Below are 19,232 nucleotides of genomic sequence, written 5' to 3'. Positions count from 1 at the left end.
AGACAACTCACACACTAGTAATTCCCTTTCAGTGATTGTTGACCTGACCCCTCCCGTGGCTGGCGAGGTGGTGGACGGACGAAGTGCCAACTTCACTGACACAGCGTTCAGCCTGCACGTGGCCACAGTGGCTACCCAGTGGAGGGGCTATTCTGACCCGGAGTCCAACATCAGAGAATATGCTGTGGAAGTCCTAAGAGCAAGGTACGTGTTAGGGCCGACCTCAGAGCAAGGTACGTGTTAGGGCCGACCTCAGAGCAAGGTGCATGATAGGGCCCGACCTCAGAGCCAGGCACAGGTTAAAAGACTGACATCAGAGCAAGGTACATGTTAAGGGTCCGACCTCAAAGCCAGGCACAGGTTAAGAGACTGACATCAGAGCAAGGTACATGTTAAGGGGCCGACCTCAAAGCCAGGCACAGGTTAAGAGACTGACATCAGAGCAAGGTACATGTTAAGGGGCCGACCTCAAAGCCAGGCACAGGTTAAGAGACTGACATCAGAGCAAGGTACATGTTCAGGGGCCAACCTCAACCTCAACCTCTGATGATGATGATGATGATGATGATGACTCTCCTCCAGGAACCTGTCTGCAGACTTTGAGGTGTTGAGGAGCTGGAGAACACTCTCCAAGGACACGAGTGAGGTCGAGTGGCACAACTTCCGTCTCAGTCATCGTGATGTCGTCAAAACGAAGCTGCAGGCTGTCAACAACGCCCTGGGCAGCATTAAGGACTCCACCGATGGCTTTGTTGTGGACCTGACTCCGCCAAGGATGGCTTTCCTGGGGGATGGAAGCGATGCAGGAAGGGATGCAGATTTCCAGGTGAGAGGATATCTTCAGGGCATCTTTTGATTGTTTGGTGTTTAATATTGGGGATCGATCCTGGGTCTTCACTGTGACATGTGGACACTGAAACCACTAGCCTACCCTATAACTATGATTAGAATCATGATTATAACACAGTGGTGAAAGATTGTTTATCGATGCAGCATTTAGCAATATTCCAGCTATGACGCTGTCTGTAAATCTGGACCAGACAAACCAGTGATTATGAACAGTGTCCAAGGCAACAAAATCATTGAGTTATCCATTTGATCCAGTAAGTTGCCTCTTACGACAAGCATCCTGGTTAGAATAGGTCATGCTTGCCGTAAAAGGTAATTATGTTAGTCGTAAGAGGAGACTAAAGGGGTCGGGTGGTCAGACTCGCTGACTTGGTTGATGCATGTCATCGATCCCAATTGCGTAGATCGATGATCATGATATCAATCACTGGATTGTCTGGTCCAGACTCGATTATTTACAGACCGACGTCATTTCACTGGAATATTGATGTTTGCGGCATGAAACAACAAACAAACAAACAAACAAACAAACTTGCGACCAGCATATATAGAGGTGGCAGGAGACCAACTCTAACCCAGTATCCATGGGTCTCAAAACAAGTCCAGCTGTATAACATTATATTGTTAAAGTGTTTCTCATAACAGTGGCATTTTTTCAACCGGTGTTATTTTCTGAATTCCAGTTCTCAACTTCAACTGTGGAGGCCAACTTCCGATTTTATGATGATGAATCTGGTATTGACCACTTCAAATATCAGGTGTATCAGAGATACCATGGAAACAAACATCAGATCCACCCAGGTAAGTGTGCAAATTTTATAATAAATCGGGGCGGTCGGGTAGCCTGGTGGTTAAAGCGTTCGCTCGTCACGCCGAAGCCCCGGGTTCGATTCCCGACATGGATACAATGTGTGAAGCCCATTTCTGGTGTCCTCCGCCGTGATATTGCTGGAATATTGCTAAAAGTGGCATAAAATCAAACTCACTCACTCACTCATTGTAATAAATCTTTAAATGCATTATATGGGTCAATTGATTGCACACAAATAATTAATTCCATTTAAATCACAAACAAATTATGTAAATGTGATAAACAGATCGAGGCTTGGCCACTAATACCAATGGTTGATATTGGGAGCAATGTCCCATACCTTTGAGGTATGATCACAGGCAAGTCACCAAACCTGACCACGTGATCCAACATGTGGTAGCACGTGGTCCTGTGCACAGCGCACAGCGCACAGTGCACATGCCAGGTGAAGTAAGCAATGTTGGTCACAGAGAGTACTTGGATTGGTGACTGCGTTTCAACAGCTTGGCTCCTGGGAGTTTCTAGGGCTTCGGTCCTGCCCAACACTGAAACAAATGTAACACACGTGGTGTCTCCTAGGCAAGTGACATTTTTCGAAATGTGGTTCAGTTCACCCAGCAGTGGATGGGTACCAAGAAGGATGAGATGTCAATGTGGTTGTTAACATTCTAGCACCTCGCAGGCAGCTTAATAGCTTGGGTTGTATAATCCCCAGGGAGTTGAGAATGATTGTTCAGTGCAAACTGATCTAGGGACCGGGGTAATAGCGCTTTGAGCATGCCCTTGTGTGGTGTGGAAAGGTTTGTAGGTCTGAATATATCTGTTGCATGTGTATAATAACCTATACTGCTGTTTCAGCCACAGGGTGGAACACCGTCACAGACCCGCTCAGCACCAGTGTGAGTCACTCAGGGCTTGACCTGAAGCCTGGAGCTCTCTACAGCATCAGGGTAGGAGCTGTGAACAAAGCTGGAGCTGTGGCAACGTATGACACTAATGGTGTCCTTCTGGACAACTCAAAACCTGAAGTGAGTAAAGTACCAAACCGTGGCCTGACACTAACCATGTCACTGTGACCTAGGTGAATAAAAGCGACAAAATTGTTTCCTAATCATTGATCGTACAATTCCGACTATATCATAAGCATGTGTTCATGAAACACTATCTGTTTGTGATGAAACCTGGTGTTCCCGTAAAAGTGAGCGTATCCTGCCCAACCGGTGGCACTTGTCAAAAACACATGCAAAGGCAAGTCAAGTATTCACCTGACAAACACTTGAACATATAAAAAGTAACATAAGTGAATTATGACACCTACCTACTTCGGCACATTTGTTGTGCAAAGTTGTGTCCCTTAGTCATGCCAGGATCTGCTCATCCCTATAACAGTTCTTCTAAATATAACTTAAGAGAAATACCTGTTAGTTTCTGAAACTTAAGAGTGCTAACACAAGTGGGGACACAAGTGGTTCAGTAGACTCAGGTACAATCTGTGTCCAAAATCTGTCAACTTCGGGTTTCAATTGCATTTTTGTCTACAAATAATAATGTCAGCATCTAACGTGTACTTTAAGTTGCCATGATGAAACTGAAATATTGTATTCGACGTAATAAGCGCCCAGGGCGCTCTCAAAATTAGAAATAGGGGGCTCTTATTAGAATAGTAATGATTTTAGCCTGAAATGTTTATATATGACAGATATATTTTTCCAGAATTTAATATAACACACGAGTGCATATTATACACGAATAAATAAGTCTTGTGTACATTGATCAATCAGAAGGGTCGCTAATTGGGATTGTTCACTAGCCAATATATTAACAAATATTGCCGTTTATTGGCGCTTATTACGTTGAATACGGTACTTGTCTTGTAAAAATTGTACAAATTGGGTTTCAAAATGAAATTGTTTCCTTGTGACTGGAAACCAGACTAGCCAGTAGGTTTGCCCTGTGGTTGAAGTCTTGTCTAACACAGCAATAGCCTGAGTTGAATCCCTGCAAGGGTAGAATAGGTGAAGCCCATGGCTGGAATATTGTGAAAAAGGGATAAAACACTCACACTCAATAAAATATGACGTCCGTAAGTGAAATGTTCCTTAATGTACAAAATTTGTACAACTGTTGATCATGTCCGTTCAAAATTTAAGAATGTCCGGACAATACTTTTTAAAATGTCTGGACAGAAAAATTTAAATGTCCGGTAAGCAATATTTTAAACCGGACATTTGAGATTCCCAATCGGACATGTCCGGCACATATGACGGTTTCCGGACCCCTGGTACAAATGGAAGAAACTTACTTGATTCCCGTTGGGTGTGAGTCAACTTGACTCTAACCACAACGCCTGCTACATGGGCATCAGTTTGCAGAATTTAATGAAAACCAAGTGAATATTTGTCTTTTAACACTGTGTAATGCAGGAGAGGTCTGTATATGTCGCTGCAGTGTTTATCCTGATATTTGTTGCCGTTGCAGATGAAGTGGGTGTATGTAGGCATCTTCTCCGGCAGCACCGAGGAATTGATCGATGGATATGTCATCCAGTCCGACAACAGCGGCATCATGGCCACGTGGTTCGCCACAGATCATGAGAGTGGCATCAGCTCATACTCCATTGCTGTCGGCACAAGTGAAGGTCAGTCAGTCACCTTGACCCATGTTTAGTTAAACCCCATTACCTTACCTCTGTGTCAGAATGTTTGTTTGTTTTGTTTGTTTGTTGTTTAATGCCACACTCAGCAATATTCCAGCTATATGATGGCGGTCTGTAAATAATCGAGTCTGGACCAGACAATTCAGTGATTGACCCCATGAGCATCGATCCACACAATTGGGATTGATGACATGCATCAACTAAATCAGCAAGCCTGACCACCCGATCCCGTTAGTCGCATCTTACGACAAGCATATAGTCGCCTTTTACGGCAAGCATGGGTTGCTGAAGACCTATACTACCCCGGATCTTCACGGGTCAGAATGTAGAGATCTGATTGGTTCTCATGATCTTGATAAAATACCATGGGAAATAAACTGAGCAGGTGAATAAGTCGCTTATACCCCACCACAAAGAAAATAGACTGTTTGTGGATTTCTAAGCAGGAGTGAATGAAAGTTTCGTGACACAGCACCAAGATAACCTCAACTCATTCGAACAACTGTTTTCTGTCAATTTGCAATTTGTTTTAATTCTTTTACAATGGCAGATTTAAACATGTCAGAAAGATAAATTTGAAGTGGCAGTATCACTCAGGGTACATGGGGTTTTATGTGTCCCTTGTAAGGTACTCAATGCTTGAGGCATAAAACCAGATTTACCCCTTCTGACACTGCCACAACTTGCTCTAGGGACCATTAAAAACACAAGCATTCTGTTGTTCAAGACATGCGGTGTGCCAATGATGATCAGATTTAGTGACCAAATGGAATATGCCTGGATCTTGGAGCGACATTGTATCCTCCAGTATATTGACTGACAGTAAAAAGATTAAATTGTTCTGGCCAAAATGTGATTTGTTCCACGAGTCAAGTAAATAAGAGGGTATAATAATACCCTTTCCATAATAATAAGAAATGTCTGCTAAGAGCAGTCCATGGTACGATTCCAGCAATATCACAAGCATGTGTTACCGTATTCGATGTAAAAAGCGCCCAGGGCCCTCTCAAAATTAGAAATAGGGGGCTCTTATTAAAATAAAATTTTGGTGAAAGAGTAGAAATATCATAATTTTTATGGTTTATGCTTATAGCCTGAAATGATACAAAAGAAAAATCTGTGGGTATGATACACGACAGATATATTTTTCTAGAATTTAATGCCCATAAATAAAGGGTGCATATAACACACGAGTGTGTATTATATGCGAATAAATAAGTCTTGTGTACATTGATCAATCGGAAGGGTGCTAATTGGGATTGTCCACTAGCCAATAAATTGGCAATTATCGCCGTGGGCACTTATTAGAGCATGGTGCTTATTACGTCGAATACAGTATATCACTATCTGAAAAATTTGTTAGAATTGTTTTATTTTCCCTCTGTGCATGATTTTGATAGTCACATGTTACCCCCAGATTGTTAAAAGTCTGTATTTACATATTCCTCTGTTTAGTAATAGGTATGACATTATAAGGATGAGAGGCACAGTGGCATCTTTAAGATCACTTTGGCAAACAGTTCTTTATATTGAGATCCTAAACTGACTAAAATGCTTGTAAGATCGGTGAAAGAAGGCTCCATGTTTACATCAGTCTAAAGTCAACCTGATTGGAAAGATGATTTTAATGGCGACAGCAATCGATAGTTGAAGAAACCAATGGATCAGAAAAACTAACATACCGTACTCGACGTAATAAGCGCCCCGCTCTAATAAGCGCCCATGGCGATATTTGCTAATATATATTGGCTATTGAACAATCCCAATTAGCACCCCTTCCAATTGATCAATGTACACAAGACTTATTTATTCGTGTATAATACGCACTCATGTGTTATATGCACCCTTAAGTATGGGCAGTTAAATTCTGGATAAATATATCTGTCGTGTATAATACACACAGACTTTTATTTTGTATCATTTCAGACTGTCAGCATTAACCACGAAATTTACAATCTTTTAACTCAGGTTTTTTTCTCCAAAATATTATTCTAATAAGAGCCCCCTATTTCAAATTTTGAGAGCGCACCTGGGCGCTTATTACGTCAAATACGGTAATTATAATGTTGAATTTAATAGTGTTAATGTGTATTCCGTCAAAGATTTGGAGGTATAAAGATAAAATATAATATATACGGAAGCACTGGTTTGTATGCCAACAATCCAATCCCACAGAATCACTTGCAGTGTATTTATGAGGTAATGTCCCTTATTTCCAGGGGGAACTGATGTGCAGAACTGGATGGATGTTGGCGCAGAGAAGGACAAGTATATCAGTGGTCTGACCTTGACTGTGACTGACCCTGGGAAGATGACCCCTCTGTACTATGTCACTGTCAAGGCCACCAATGGCGCTGGGCAGACCAGTGACGTCATCACCTCAAATCCTATCCGGGTAGTTGATGAAGATAAACCAGGTACAGGATACAAAGATCTGTGTTATTATGTTGCTCTTTTATTTGCAATATAAAAAGTGACAACAAACAGTTCAATGATCGTAAGAAATCTCCATTGTACGATCTCGACTATATCATAATTATGTGTTTATGACTCACTATCAAAGTGATGATAACAGGTGTTCTCAAAAAGGTGAGCATATCCTGCACCATGATAGCACTCATTACAAACACTTGCAAAGGCAAGTCAATTGTTCACCAGAAAGAACATGGTAAAGAGAAAAGAAAAGCCTAGATGTAGAGTAGGACTGGGACGGGTAACTCGGGTACCCGGGTCGGATGGATACTGAGTAGGACTAAGGTACCCACCGGACTACCCGGACCCGTGGTTAGTCACATGATATATTGTTTAATGACAAAAATTATCTAAAACTCTATGGTTACACTACAAGTCACTAATGTTCCCATTTCTTTCTGACAATGCACCCATTCCTTCTGATTTTTATATGTATGCAGTGTATGCATGACCAGATCGTTTTCCACGTGTATCTTAATACATTTTGCCAGGGCGACGGTCAAACGTTTCCAAATCGTACAGTTTGTGCCTGTCTAAATATCTACGAGTACCCGGGTAGGGTCGGGTAATAGGGTGGTGGGTACCCGGGTGGTAAATTTTGACTCGTCCCAGCCCTAATGTAGACGCACTGGTAATTTGTTTACAGGACAGATCTTAACTGTAGTTTTTCATATCTAGATGATATGTTTAACAGAATAGTGATAACTGATAACCCATTATCATGTACACATGCCTGATATTTGTATCTATACCTTTTGCTTAAAACATGTTACAATATGTTTTCTGCATACAGGTGTCGTCATCAACGGCGCTGACTCCACAGAAACAGCATCACAGGCATCACAAATGCCTGATATTTGTTTCAATACCTTTTGCTTAAAACATGTAATAATATATATTCTGCATACAGGTGTCGTCATCGACAGCGGCGACTCCACAGAAACAGCATCACAGGGCATCACAAATGCTTGATATTTGTTTCAATAACTTTTGCTTAAAACATGTTACAATGTGTTTTCTGCATACAGGTGTCGTCATCGACAGCGCCGACTCCACAGAAACAGCATCACAGGGCATCACAAATGCCTGATATTTGTTTCAATACCTTTTGCTTAAAACATGTTATAATGTATATTCTGCATACAGGTGTCGTCATCGACGGTGCTGACTCCACAGAAACAGCATCACAGGGCATCGGTGTCGACATCGACTACCAGAAAGACGCGGGAGTTATGACAGTACAGTTTGCCGGTTTTGAGAGTCAGGAGCATGGTGTGACGTATTATGACTGGGCTGTCGGGACGACACCTGGTGGCGAGGAAGTACAGCCGTTTATCAAGGCTGGTCTTGTTCATGAGGAGAAGCAGTCCAATGTCCCTGGTAATTCATATGACATTATGTGAGAGTGAATATTATCCTACCCTATTTTTTATCCCGGGGATGAAATTCCCTAGTGTCAGGATGATTCTCCCTGGTGAATTTGAATCCATACCAGTGTGTCACTAAGGTAGGATACTATACTCTAGAGTAAAACTACCCCCGGGATAATATTTAGGTAGGATATAATCCTTGCTTACATATGCACAGCAACAAACTGACCAATGATTTTCTACATTTTGTTTGTTTGTTTGTTTGTTTGTTTGTTTGTTTGTTTGTTTGTTTGTTTGTTTCTTGTTTAACTGCTACACTGTGCAATAGTCCATTTATATGACTGTGGTTTGAAAATTATTGATTCTAGATCAGACAATCCAGTGATTGACATTATGAGCATCGATCTACGCAGTTGGGATGTGAAGACATGCATCAACCAAGTCAGCGAGTCTGATCACCCAATCCTGTTTCTCAGGCTTTCATTACTAAAATATAAGCAGCAAAACCGTTTCCTTAGTTATCTGGAGTAAAAGCAGAGCCCATAAGAAATGCATTAATGATCACGAACAATACATGTTTAAAATGGTCTTAATTGGCGTGCCTGATTCCAATGAATTGTAGGGCTCTTCCCATGAAGATCCAGGTTTATTATTGGTCTTCAGCAACCCATGCTGGTCATGGGATCAGGTGTCATAATGGACTACTTACAGACTGACATTATAAAGCTGGAATACTGTTGAGTGCATCATTAAACAACAAACAAACAGATTGTAGGTTTAAATCCCTGATTTGCCCTGATTATGATCTTGGGGATTTAGCACCTCAGTATCTTCCACATTATATTGGGCGATATTCTGATGACAACACTGTCAAGCTGCTCCCACAGATAGGATGTTTACCATATCGTCCCTACCCATTTCAGGTTCTCTGAGTCACGGGTTCGGGCAGGCTGTGCTGCCCCTCGTCCCCGGCATCAGCTACTACACCACCATCAGAGGCATCACAAATGCCGGGAACATCCTCGAGACAACATCGGATGGAATTGTTGTCGATCAGACACCTCCAGCCATTAACTTTGAAAGGTTGGTGTATTCAAGTATTAAAAGTTAATTATCCAAAATAATACAGATGAGTTGATTCAATGAAACTGTTGATAAAAATAAGATGCTTACCAATTGCCGAAAAAATTCATCTGTAAATCTTTAAAGGATAATCCCAAAACAGGTCAGTAGTAGGACTGCTAGGTCAGGTGCTTGGTTGGCCAGGTGGTAGTTGCTATGCAGAGTTGCACCCCTTTACCATGAGGATACCTTGGTTAAAATTTCAAGGACAAACTCACTCAAGCTCACACTCACACTCACACTCACACTCACACTCATGCTCATGCTCACACTCACACTCACACCACAAACACAATCACACTCACACCACAAACACAATCACACTCGCACTCACACCACAAACACAATCACACTCACACTCATGCTCACACTCACACTCAGGCTCACACTCACACTCACACTCACACTCATGCTCACACTCACACCACAAACACAATCACACTCACACTCAGGCTCACACTCAGGCTCACACTCAAACTCACGCTCACGCTCACACTCACACTCACACTCACACTCATGCTCACGCTCACACTCACACCACAAACACAATCACACTCACACCACAAACACAATCACACTCGCACTCACACCACAAACACAATCACACTCACACTCATGCTCACACTCATGCTCACACTCACACTCACACTCACACTCACGCTCACACTCATGCTCACACTCACACCACAAACACAATCACACTCACACTCAGGCTCACACTCAGGCTCACACTCAAACTCACGCTCACACTCACACTCACACTCACGCTCATGCTCACACTCACACTCACGCTCACACTCAAACTCACGCTCACGCTCATGCTCACACTCACACTCACACTCATGCTCACACTCACACCACAAACACAATCACACTCACACCACAAACACAATCACACTCGCACTCACACCACAAACACAATCACACTCACACTCAGGCTCACACTCAAACTCACGCTCACACTCACACTCACACTCATGCTCACACTCACACCACAAACACAATCACACTCACACTCATGCTCATGCTCATGCTCACACCACAAACACAATCGCACTCGCACTCACACCACAAACACAATCACACTCACACTCACACTCACACTCACACCACAAACACAATCACACTCACACTCACACTCACACTCACGCTCATGCTCACACTCACACTCACGCTCACGCTCACACTCACACTCACACTCACACTCAGGCTCACACTCAAACTCACGCTCATGCTCACACTCACACTCACACTCACACTCACGCTCACACTCATGCTCACACTCACACCACAAACACAATCACACTCACACTCACACTCATGCTCATGCTCATGCTCACACCACAAACACAATCACACTCACACTCACACCACAAACACAATCACACTCACACTCACACTCACACTCACACTCACACCACAAACACAATCACGCTCACACTCACACTCACACTCACACTCAGGCTCACACTCAAACTCACGCTCATGCTCACACTCACACTCACACTCACACTCACACTCATGCTCACACTCACACCACAAACACAATCACACTCACACCACAAACACAATCACACTCGCACTCACACCACAAACACAATCACACTCACACTCAAACTCACACTCACGCTCACACTCACATTCACACTCATGCTCACACTCATGCTCATGCTCACACCACAAACACAATCGCACTCGCACTCACACCACAAACACAATCACACTCACACTCACACTCAAACTCAAACTCAAACTCACACTCACACTCACACTCACACCACAAACACAAACACAATCACACTCACACCACAAACACAATCGCACTCGCACTCACACCACAAACACAATCACACTCACACTCACACTCAAACTCACACTCACGCTCACACTCACACTCACGCTCACACTCACAACACAATCACACTCACACTCACACCACACTCAGGCTCACACTCAAGCTCACGCTCACACTCACACTCACACTCACACTCACACTCACACTCACAACACAATCACACTCACACTCACACCACACTCACGCTCACACTCACACCACAAACACACTCAGGCTCACACTCACGCTCACACTCACACTCACACTCACACCACAATCACACTCAGGCTCACACTCACACTCACACCACAATCACACTCACACTCACACTCACACCACAAACACAATCACAATCACACTCACACTCACACTCACACCACAATCACAAACACACTCACACTCACATTCACGCTCACACTCACAAAAAGACCATCGACAGAAAACACTCAAGGACCTACGTTCTTGTCCAACAAACCAAGACGGTGGCTTTGTTGCAAAGTTACTTTATTCCATTCTTTAAATAATGAATATCATATTTTCAATTTAAAACATAGTTTTGTAAGCTAGGGAAAATTGAAACAGTAAAACATATATTTGTGTTAAAACTGTTTTTTCTTAACAAAGTTTTGGGTCCGAGAGCAACAAGTCCCTGCTGATGCCAAGCACCCTGCTGTACCAGACGGAGGTGGACTCCATGGCGACCTCGTGGAGAGTGGTGGACAGCGAGAGTCCAGTCAAGAAGATGTTCTTCTCTGTGGGGACCTACCCCCATGGTCAAGATGTGCAGGCCCAGACGGAGGTGGACCTCTTACCCTCAGGGGACGGGGCACTGCCCACAGGTGTCAGCCCCAATGCTGAAGGTAAGCTCTAGATAGTTCAGTTGTGTACCTAGAATCTTACTGCTTGAGAGGAACTCGGGTCCATGGCATGGCGCCCAGTCTATAGTCTGGAAGGTAATTTAAGGTACCGACGTTTACGAATATGGTGTTAGCGTTGGGCTTCTCAACATGTGTGATTCCCATGCACCCTTTCGAGTTGAGTTGATTGGTTCAACTGTGTCATATGTCCCTGTGACTCAGGGGTAGCATTATGCAGATGGCTGTTTCAATGAATGCTCGTTCCACCCGTGATGAACAAGTCTGGTTGTTGATGAAATATAGTGATAGCTAAATAGACAGATTTTTTATTCATGTACCGATTGTCTTTAAATGTAATATCCAGTTATGTATGACTGTTTAATAACTTATACCAACTTTGACTGTAGTAGGTCCAATAGTTTTTCATATATTGTAGTAAACGTCGGTACCTTAAATTACCTTCCAGACTTTAGGTGAAAATGTTGTCAATAGTGCCTTTGTTAGGGGCATACACAAATCCTGCGTGGTTGGACCGCCTCCATGGCCTGGTGGATAGAGCGTCTGCCCAGAGAGCAGAAGGTCGGTGGTTGGATTCCTAGGTGCATCAAACCAAAAAGGCTAAAAGATGGTACTTGTTGTTACCCTGCCTGGTGGTTGACATCAAGGGAATAAAACAAGGACCGGTCTGCCCGGAGTCAGTTTTATGTGTCTGAGTAAGGTATCATTGTTGAAATTCAGCATGGTGTCTCAGTGGAATGACTTGAAATAAACCTACTTGACTGCCTGTCAATTCTGATGAAGATATATTTGTGAGATTTAGCTAGAAGGTATAATTGCGATTGGTCTCATGTAAATTTATTGATGAAATGTTGCCGGTGGTTGTTTTATTAAGACAAAAGCATGTTATATGATGCTTGTGTAGCAGGGTGTGGAGTCCTCCCATGGATGACATACTTACTTTGTCACCTTGCTGACAGGGTTCACCTTTTTGGTCATGTGGACAAGAAGTCCTACCATGGATCGATTCCCATCACGGGACTTGAAAACATTACGACTGCTACACTTGACAGCCATCTGTATATGATAAATATTATTACTTGGTGACAAAACAATCAAATCCTCCCATTCTGTTTCACCCAGGCAAATCCAACATTGTGACTCTGATTGCGGAGAATGAGCTCGGGCTAACATCCAGTGTTGTCTCCCCTTCGTTGGTGATTGATACCACTCCACCAACAGAGGGCATGCTGAAGTGTCCTGGTTTCATACAGGTGTGCCTCAATTGATATTTCTGTTTCTCATACCATCTTTCGTTCTTGATTATTTGACTCATTACTTTGATCAAAATAGATTCTAATTAATACTAATGTTATCTTGCTTCAGGGTTTTGCAGGGCGGTCGGGTAGCCTAGTGGTTAAAGCGTTCACTCGTCACGCCAAAGACCTGGGTTCTATTCCTGACATGGGTACAATGTGTGAAGCCCATTTCTGGTGTCCCGCGCCGTGATATTGCTGGAATATTGCTAAAACCGGCGTAAAACCATACTCACTCACTCAGGGTTTTGCACATAATGTTAATGTTGAATGTCCTCACGTGTTGTTCTAAGTAAGAAACAAAGCGATTATCAGACAAGTCCTGGTATATTAAAATTAGGCCAGAATAAATTATTAAATTTTCATCTATTATTAAAAAATGCCTCCAGCCTCACATTTTAGAAGAAAATTATATGCGAGGCAGGAGGCATTTTATTTTCTATATTTTATTTATATTTTAAGGAACACCATTTAAGAAATCTCTCAATAACTATTGATGAGTGTTGATTAATTTTATATTTCAAATTGATACAATTATTCATTTGGTGTATTTCATTAAGTAAAGAAACAAGACAACACACGTGTAGATTGTAGTTTTGTGAAGGTACTGATAAAATAATGATTGACCCGTGGAGATCTGGGGTGAAATAGATCTTCAGCAATCCATGCTTGCCGTAAGAGGCGGCTGTGCTTGTTGTAAGGGGCGACTAACGGGATGGGGTAGTCAGGCTCGCTGACTTGGTTGAAGCATGTCATCATATCCCAATTGCGTGGAACGATGCTCATGATGTCAATCACTGGATTGTCTGGTCCAGACTTGATTATTTATAGACCGCCATCATATAGGTGGAATATTGCTGAGTGCGGCATTAAACAACAGACAATAATGATGTGACTTGGGGTGTTGGGTTGTAAGGTGGGGGATCTGTTAATGAATACATTACTACCTAAGCCATGGTATGAAGGTAACTGAAATAACACTGTTACACACATCTTTGTACAAAATTCAGATATCCATGTTTACTCTAAAATTGTTATTTTTTAATGATTTGAATGTATCTATTGCTTACAGCCGCTCTCTGCCCTGGAGTGCACGTGGGAAGGCTTCTACGACACGCAGAGCAAGGTACGCGACTTCACCTTCACTGTGGGATCCCACGAAGGTCTGGAGGATGTCCTCGCACCCGTCAAGCTGGCTGGCCACGTCAACAAGTATCTCACATACGGTAGATTGGAATAGCATCTTTGTTTCATTCCAAACACTTCAGACTTCATTCTCTTGGCATACTTGACGTGAAAAGCACGACTATGCTTGTCGTAAGAGACAACTGAAGGATCGTGTGATCAGGCTCGCTCACGTGGTCATTGTATCATTGTTGCGTGGATCAATGCTCATGATGTCAATCACCTTGATTGTCTGGTCCAGACTCGATTATTTACACACCACCGTCATATAGCTGGAATATTGCTGAGTGCGGCATTAAACAACAAACAAACACCAAATAAGTCTGGAATGTTGTTAAATGCGACGAAAAATCAAACTCAATGAACCAATAAGACTTCAAACAGTTTTGTCACAAGTTCCAATTATTTTTGCATTGCCTCAAGGTCTATCACAAAAGGCGACCCATGGTCAGACGTACTACGCCAAGGTGACGGCCACTAACATTGTCGGGATGACCGTGTCCGCCATCTCTAACGGCATCAACGTCGACAACACACATCCAACACAGGGAACAGTAGTAGAGCTGGGGTCAGCCTACGTCATCAACGTCACTGATGCTATCATGACGGAGAGAATGAACCCCTACAGTTGTGACTCGGGGGAAGGTATGTCAGGAACGTTACCATATTAATGTATATTGTGTCCAAGCCAGAAAACTCTCACCAATACCAGCATTTTAAAACTTGAGAAAACCAGTACAGCGATTTATTTGATGAATACAGGAAAACTTTATAGACATGTTAATAATGTACACCAAACCTTTTTCCCTGTCATTTGCTTTTGTGAAAAAAAATGTTTCACTACGCACCTTGGGATTTAAGTGACAACTTTAATGATTAAACATTGGGTCTGTGGTCTGACCGATACTTAACCTTTTGTTTTTTTACAGAGTGCATGAGAATTGATGCCACCTGTCAAGAGTCCCTGTCAACGGTTCTTGTTGCCTGGGCGGGCTTTACTGATGAGGAGACAGGGATCGTCAGGTAACCTTGTCAGGAATTGGATGTTAAAAGTGTGTTCTTTCCGCTTTCAATTGTGTATACAATTGTATTCAATTGTGTATACAGTTGTATTCAATTGTAGCTTGTGAAGTAGAAAAGTCCAAATAGGACCAGGTTTACCACTTACAAGCATTGTTTTCATGATGTAATACATGATCAGTATGAATTGCTCAAGAACTAGCCAGTCACGGTTACCAAGGGAGACAACTCAAGCCATGGGAGACAACTCTGTAAAGTAAATTCATTTTGCCATCCAAAAAACCCGAAATTATTTTTAGTTATTCTTTAGTTCAAACATCTTGTTTATTGAAGTGTGTCTGCGTGCATGTTTACTGTACCGGTATGTTTGTAAATACTGTACTGTATGTTCAGGTATGAGATTGCTGTTGGTAACACACCTGGTGGAGGCCAACTCAGGCCGTTCTTTGAAGTTGCCGACATGACAAAAAAGTACATGTCAGTCACGGGACTGGCACTGAAAGGACAAAGACAGGTAAGCATAATGTAAAGCCGACTGTAGTTTTTTAACAAGGAATATATCAGTATGATTTTTCTCACTGCAACAGCTTAACTGATTTTCTGTCTAATGTTGAGCTGCCTGCTGCATTTATGCAAGGGTCACTACTATATTTCAATTCATGAAATAGGTACGATGTGTGAAGCCCATTTCTGGTGCCCCCTGTCATGTTATTGTGGGAATATCACTAAAGACAGCATAAAACTCAACTCGCTCACTCACTCACAACAAGGATATATGGCCTTATTTCAAAATGTTTCTATGGCATGTTTGATGAACTGGTGAATAAATGAGTGAGTGAGTAAGTATTACTCTGCTTTTGGCAAATGTTCCGGCATTATTATGGAGGGGGACACCAGAAATAGGTTTCACACAATATATTGATGTGGGGAATCAAACCCCATCTTTGCTGTGGCAAACCAACACTTTTCCCACTTCGCTACCCGACCACCCCGGTGACTACTGATGGTTTTAACATCTTCTGTTTATACTACAGATATTTGTGACTGTGAAAGCCACCAACGGCGCTGGTCTCAGCACAGTGTCCACTTCCAATGGTATATACATGTCTTACCTCAGTCAGGGACAGGACCCCATCACCCACGTGGGCGTCTTGGACGGCGGCACCAGCGACGGGGATCTGTAAGTACAACATGGATGATAATCAAATGTCATATGTCTGGTAAGCAATGCTCTGATTGGTCAGATGAAAGGTCGGTCTAACGTGACCCATAATGGGATGTCCTCAGATCTTTGTTTAGCGGTAGCGAGAACTAAGATCTGATTTTAATGAGATTGCTCCAATTCAGTACAACTGACCGATGATAATCATGTGTCTAGCAGCAATTTTAACTTTGTAAGGAACTGTAGACAACAATATGAAATCAGTGCTATTGTTCAGCTGAATAACGACAGCATGAGCCTCACCCATTCCATAATCAGTGAAATCAGGTAATTTAATGGGCCTATGTTTTCGTCAGTTTATGGAAACATAAACACCAAATCCATTGCTTGGTTAACCAGTTAAATGCCACGGAATCACGTACGATTGTTTTACACGACAGTGACTTCCAAGCTAGTCTGTCCAGTATGAGTGCCCAGTGGGATGTGTCAGGTGACCCGTGTCCAGTGAGGAAGTACGAGTGGGCGATACAGCGGGCAGATGGACGTATCGTCCAGGCGTTTGTGGATACGGAAGGTGAGTTGGCATGAGACTCCGTTAATCCAGATGGCGGCTCTCCCAGTAAAATTGTCTGAGTTTTCGAAGTAATGGACATGGTCTCTGTAGTTATCTCCCTTTAGTTATGTAATAGATGTTTTCAGCAGACAGAAGTGTTTCTCTAGTTTCACTACATTAATATTTGTAATGCAAGTTATTTGTTTTTCAATAATCAAGATGTCCAAGGTTCTACAGAGATATTAGCTATGGTAGAATTAGTCTGTTTCATGCCAGTTCACTCTGAATCATGGAGACCAGCCCCCCCCCCCCCCGTGGTCTAGTGGATAGTGTCCGCCCAGACAGCAGGCGGTCGGGGGTTTGATCCCTGGCCACATCATACAAAAAAAAAAGATGTTAAAAGATGGTACTTGTTGTTAGCCTGTCTGGTGCTCGGCATTAGAGGGTTAAGATAAGGTAAGGACTGGTCAGCTCGGAGTCAGTAGACTGTATCATGGTATCTCACACACACACACACACATACACACACATGCATGCACGTCGCTATAGAAGTGCAATAATCGTGACCACAACATTAAATCCCCTTTCACCTCACCGAATCATTGTCCTCGGTGTGTCAACTCCATTCCTCTGGGACCCGTGAAGATTCCGGGGTAGAATAGGTCTTCAGCAACCCATGCTTGCCGTAAAAGGTGTCTTAACAGGATCGGGTGGTCATGCTTGCTGACTTGGTTGATGTATGTCATCGATCCCAATTGGGTGGATCGATGCTCATGATATTAATCACTGGATTGTATGGTCCAGACTCGATTATTTACAGACCGCAGTCATATAGCTGGAATATTGCTGAGTGCGGCGTTAAACAACAAACCAACCAACCAACCATTCCTCTGGGTTTTAACGAATTGGCAAAAGTATGAGGTATGACTTGCAGCAACTTGTTTTTCTGTTTAAACCGAATATGTTAAATGGACAAGATACGCCTTGCTTTTTGGAGTCCAAATGTCTAACTGAACAACCAAACTTTCTTAGGTCGCACCTACGGCACCAATGATGTGCTGGAGATGAAGAATAAGGAGCGGTACTACCAGCTCCTGAGAGTGACCAATGCCCTCGACTACACCTACATGCTCAGGTCCAATGGTATCACCATCGAGGAGGACCCTCTCCTCCCAGGACAGGTCAACGATGGCGACGTGGTCGGCTTCGACCTCCAGTTCTTCAGAACCAAGACAAAGATCAGTGCCAACTGGAACAACTTTGGCAGCGACACTGCTGTCGGTGCCGTCATTGCAGGTATGAAGGGGTTATCAGGACTGGATATGCCACCAGTTTCACAAATTTGGATCGATATTTAAAATTTCTTCGGAGGGATAGACATCGATGATCCTATCCAACTAGTCACCAGTGGATTGTACCAAAAAAAATAGATTTTGAGAGAAAATTTGATTTTCATTTGTCTCAAACAAACAGACTAGTGAGTGTGTCTATTCCTGTTCTGGTTAGTCTTTGGGATAATAGCATCTTTACATAACTTACATCAAAGGAAGAGATTTTTGGGATGTCAATTTCTTTATTATGAGGAACACTACGTTTCGGAGTATATACTTACTCCTTCATCAGGTGAATGAATGCTATGAGGCAGAGAGCATATTTATATACCTGTAAGAACAACAAAAGTAAAAAGATAGTTAACATTAACAAGGGAAGCCAACAGATAATTGGTACTGATAGGTGATTAGCAATGGACAAATGGATGTCAACTTCTTTATCATGAGAAATATGTTTCGGAGTATATACTTAAATAATTGGCGCTGATAGGTGATTAGCAATTTATATATATAAGTATATAAGTATATACTTCGAAGTGTTGTGTTCCAGATAATAAAGAAGTTGACATTCAAAGATTCACTTCCTTATGTGTATCACTCCTAAATGCCTTTCAAAGACTTTATCAAAGGTATCATTCAGGTCTCATTGGCTAGCTCACCCCAAGGGGGCTGAATAAGTCCTTGACAACCAATGTAT

General features: G+C 42.6%; 1 protein-coding gene across 1 annotated transcript in view; it reads left to right on the top strand.

The window, feature by feature from the left end:
• The window catches only part of LOC139471999 (uncharacterized), a 188,571-nt gene that overhangs the window by 129,877 nt on the left and 39,462 nt on the right, over positions 1-19,232 (top strand). Inside the window, exons 93-109 of the mRNA XM_071254507.1 lie at positions 33-204; positions 583-826; positions 1,533-1,656; positions 2,519-2,688; positions 4,139-4,298; positions 6,536-6,733; positions 7,935-8,168; positions 9,082-9,241; positions 11,739-11,974; positions 13,112-13,242; positions 14,357-14,510; positions 14,893-15,114; positions 15,399-15,492; positions 15,883-16,003; positions 16,524-16,669; positions 17,092-17,225; positions 18,237-18,500. Coding sequence (XP_071110608.1) covers positions 33-204; positions 583-826; positions 1,533-1,656; positions 2,519-2,688; positions 4,139-4,298; positions 6,536-6,733; positions 7,935-8,168; positions 9,082-9,241; positions 11,739-11,974; positions 13,112-13,242; positions 14,357-14,510; positions 14,893-15,114; positions 15,399-15,492; positions 15,883-16,003; positions 16,524-16,669; positions 17,092-17,225; positions 18,237-18,500 — 2,964 coding nt within the window. The remainder of the gene's footprint in view (positions 1-32; positions 205-582; positions 827-1,532; positions 1,657-2,518; positions 2,689-4,138; positions 4,299-6,535; positions 6,734-7,934; positions 8,169-9,081; positions 9,242-11,738; positions 11,975-13,111; positions 13,243-14,356; positions 14,511-14,892; positions 15,115-15,398; positions 15,493-15,882; positions 16,004-16,523; positions 16,670-17,091; positions 17,226-18,236; positions 18,501-19,232) is intronic.

The sequence above is a fragment of the Haliotis cracherodii genome, unplaced genomic scaffold (assembly GCF_022045235.1).
Source record: "Haliotis cracherodii isolate W230 unplaced genomic scaffold, xgHalCrac1.p SCAF_23, whole genome shotgun sequence".
In the NCBI taxonomy this organism is placed as follows: domain Eukaryota; kingdom Metazoa; phylum Mollusca; class Gastropoda; order Lepetellida; family Haliotidae; genus Haliotis; species Haliotis cracherodii.
This window is presented reverse-complemented; position numbering and strand designations above follow the sequence as displayed.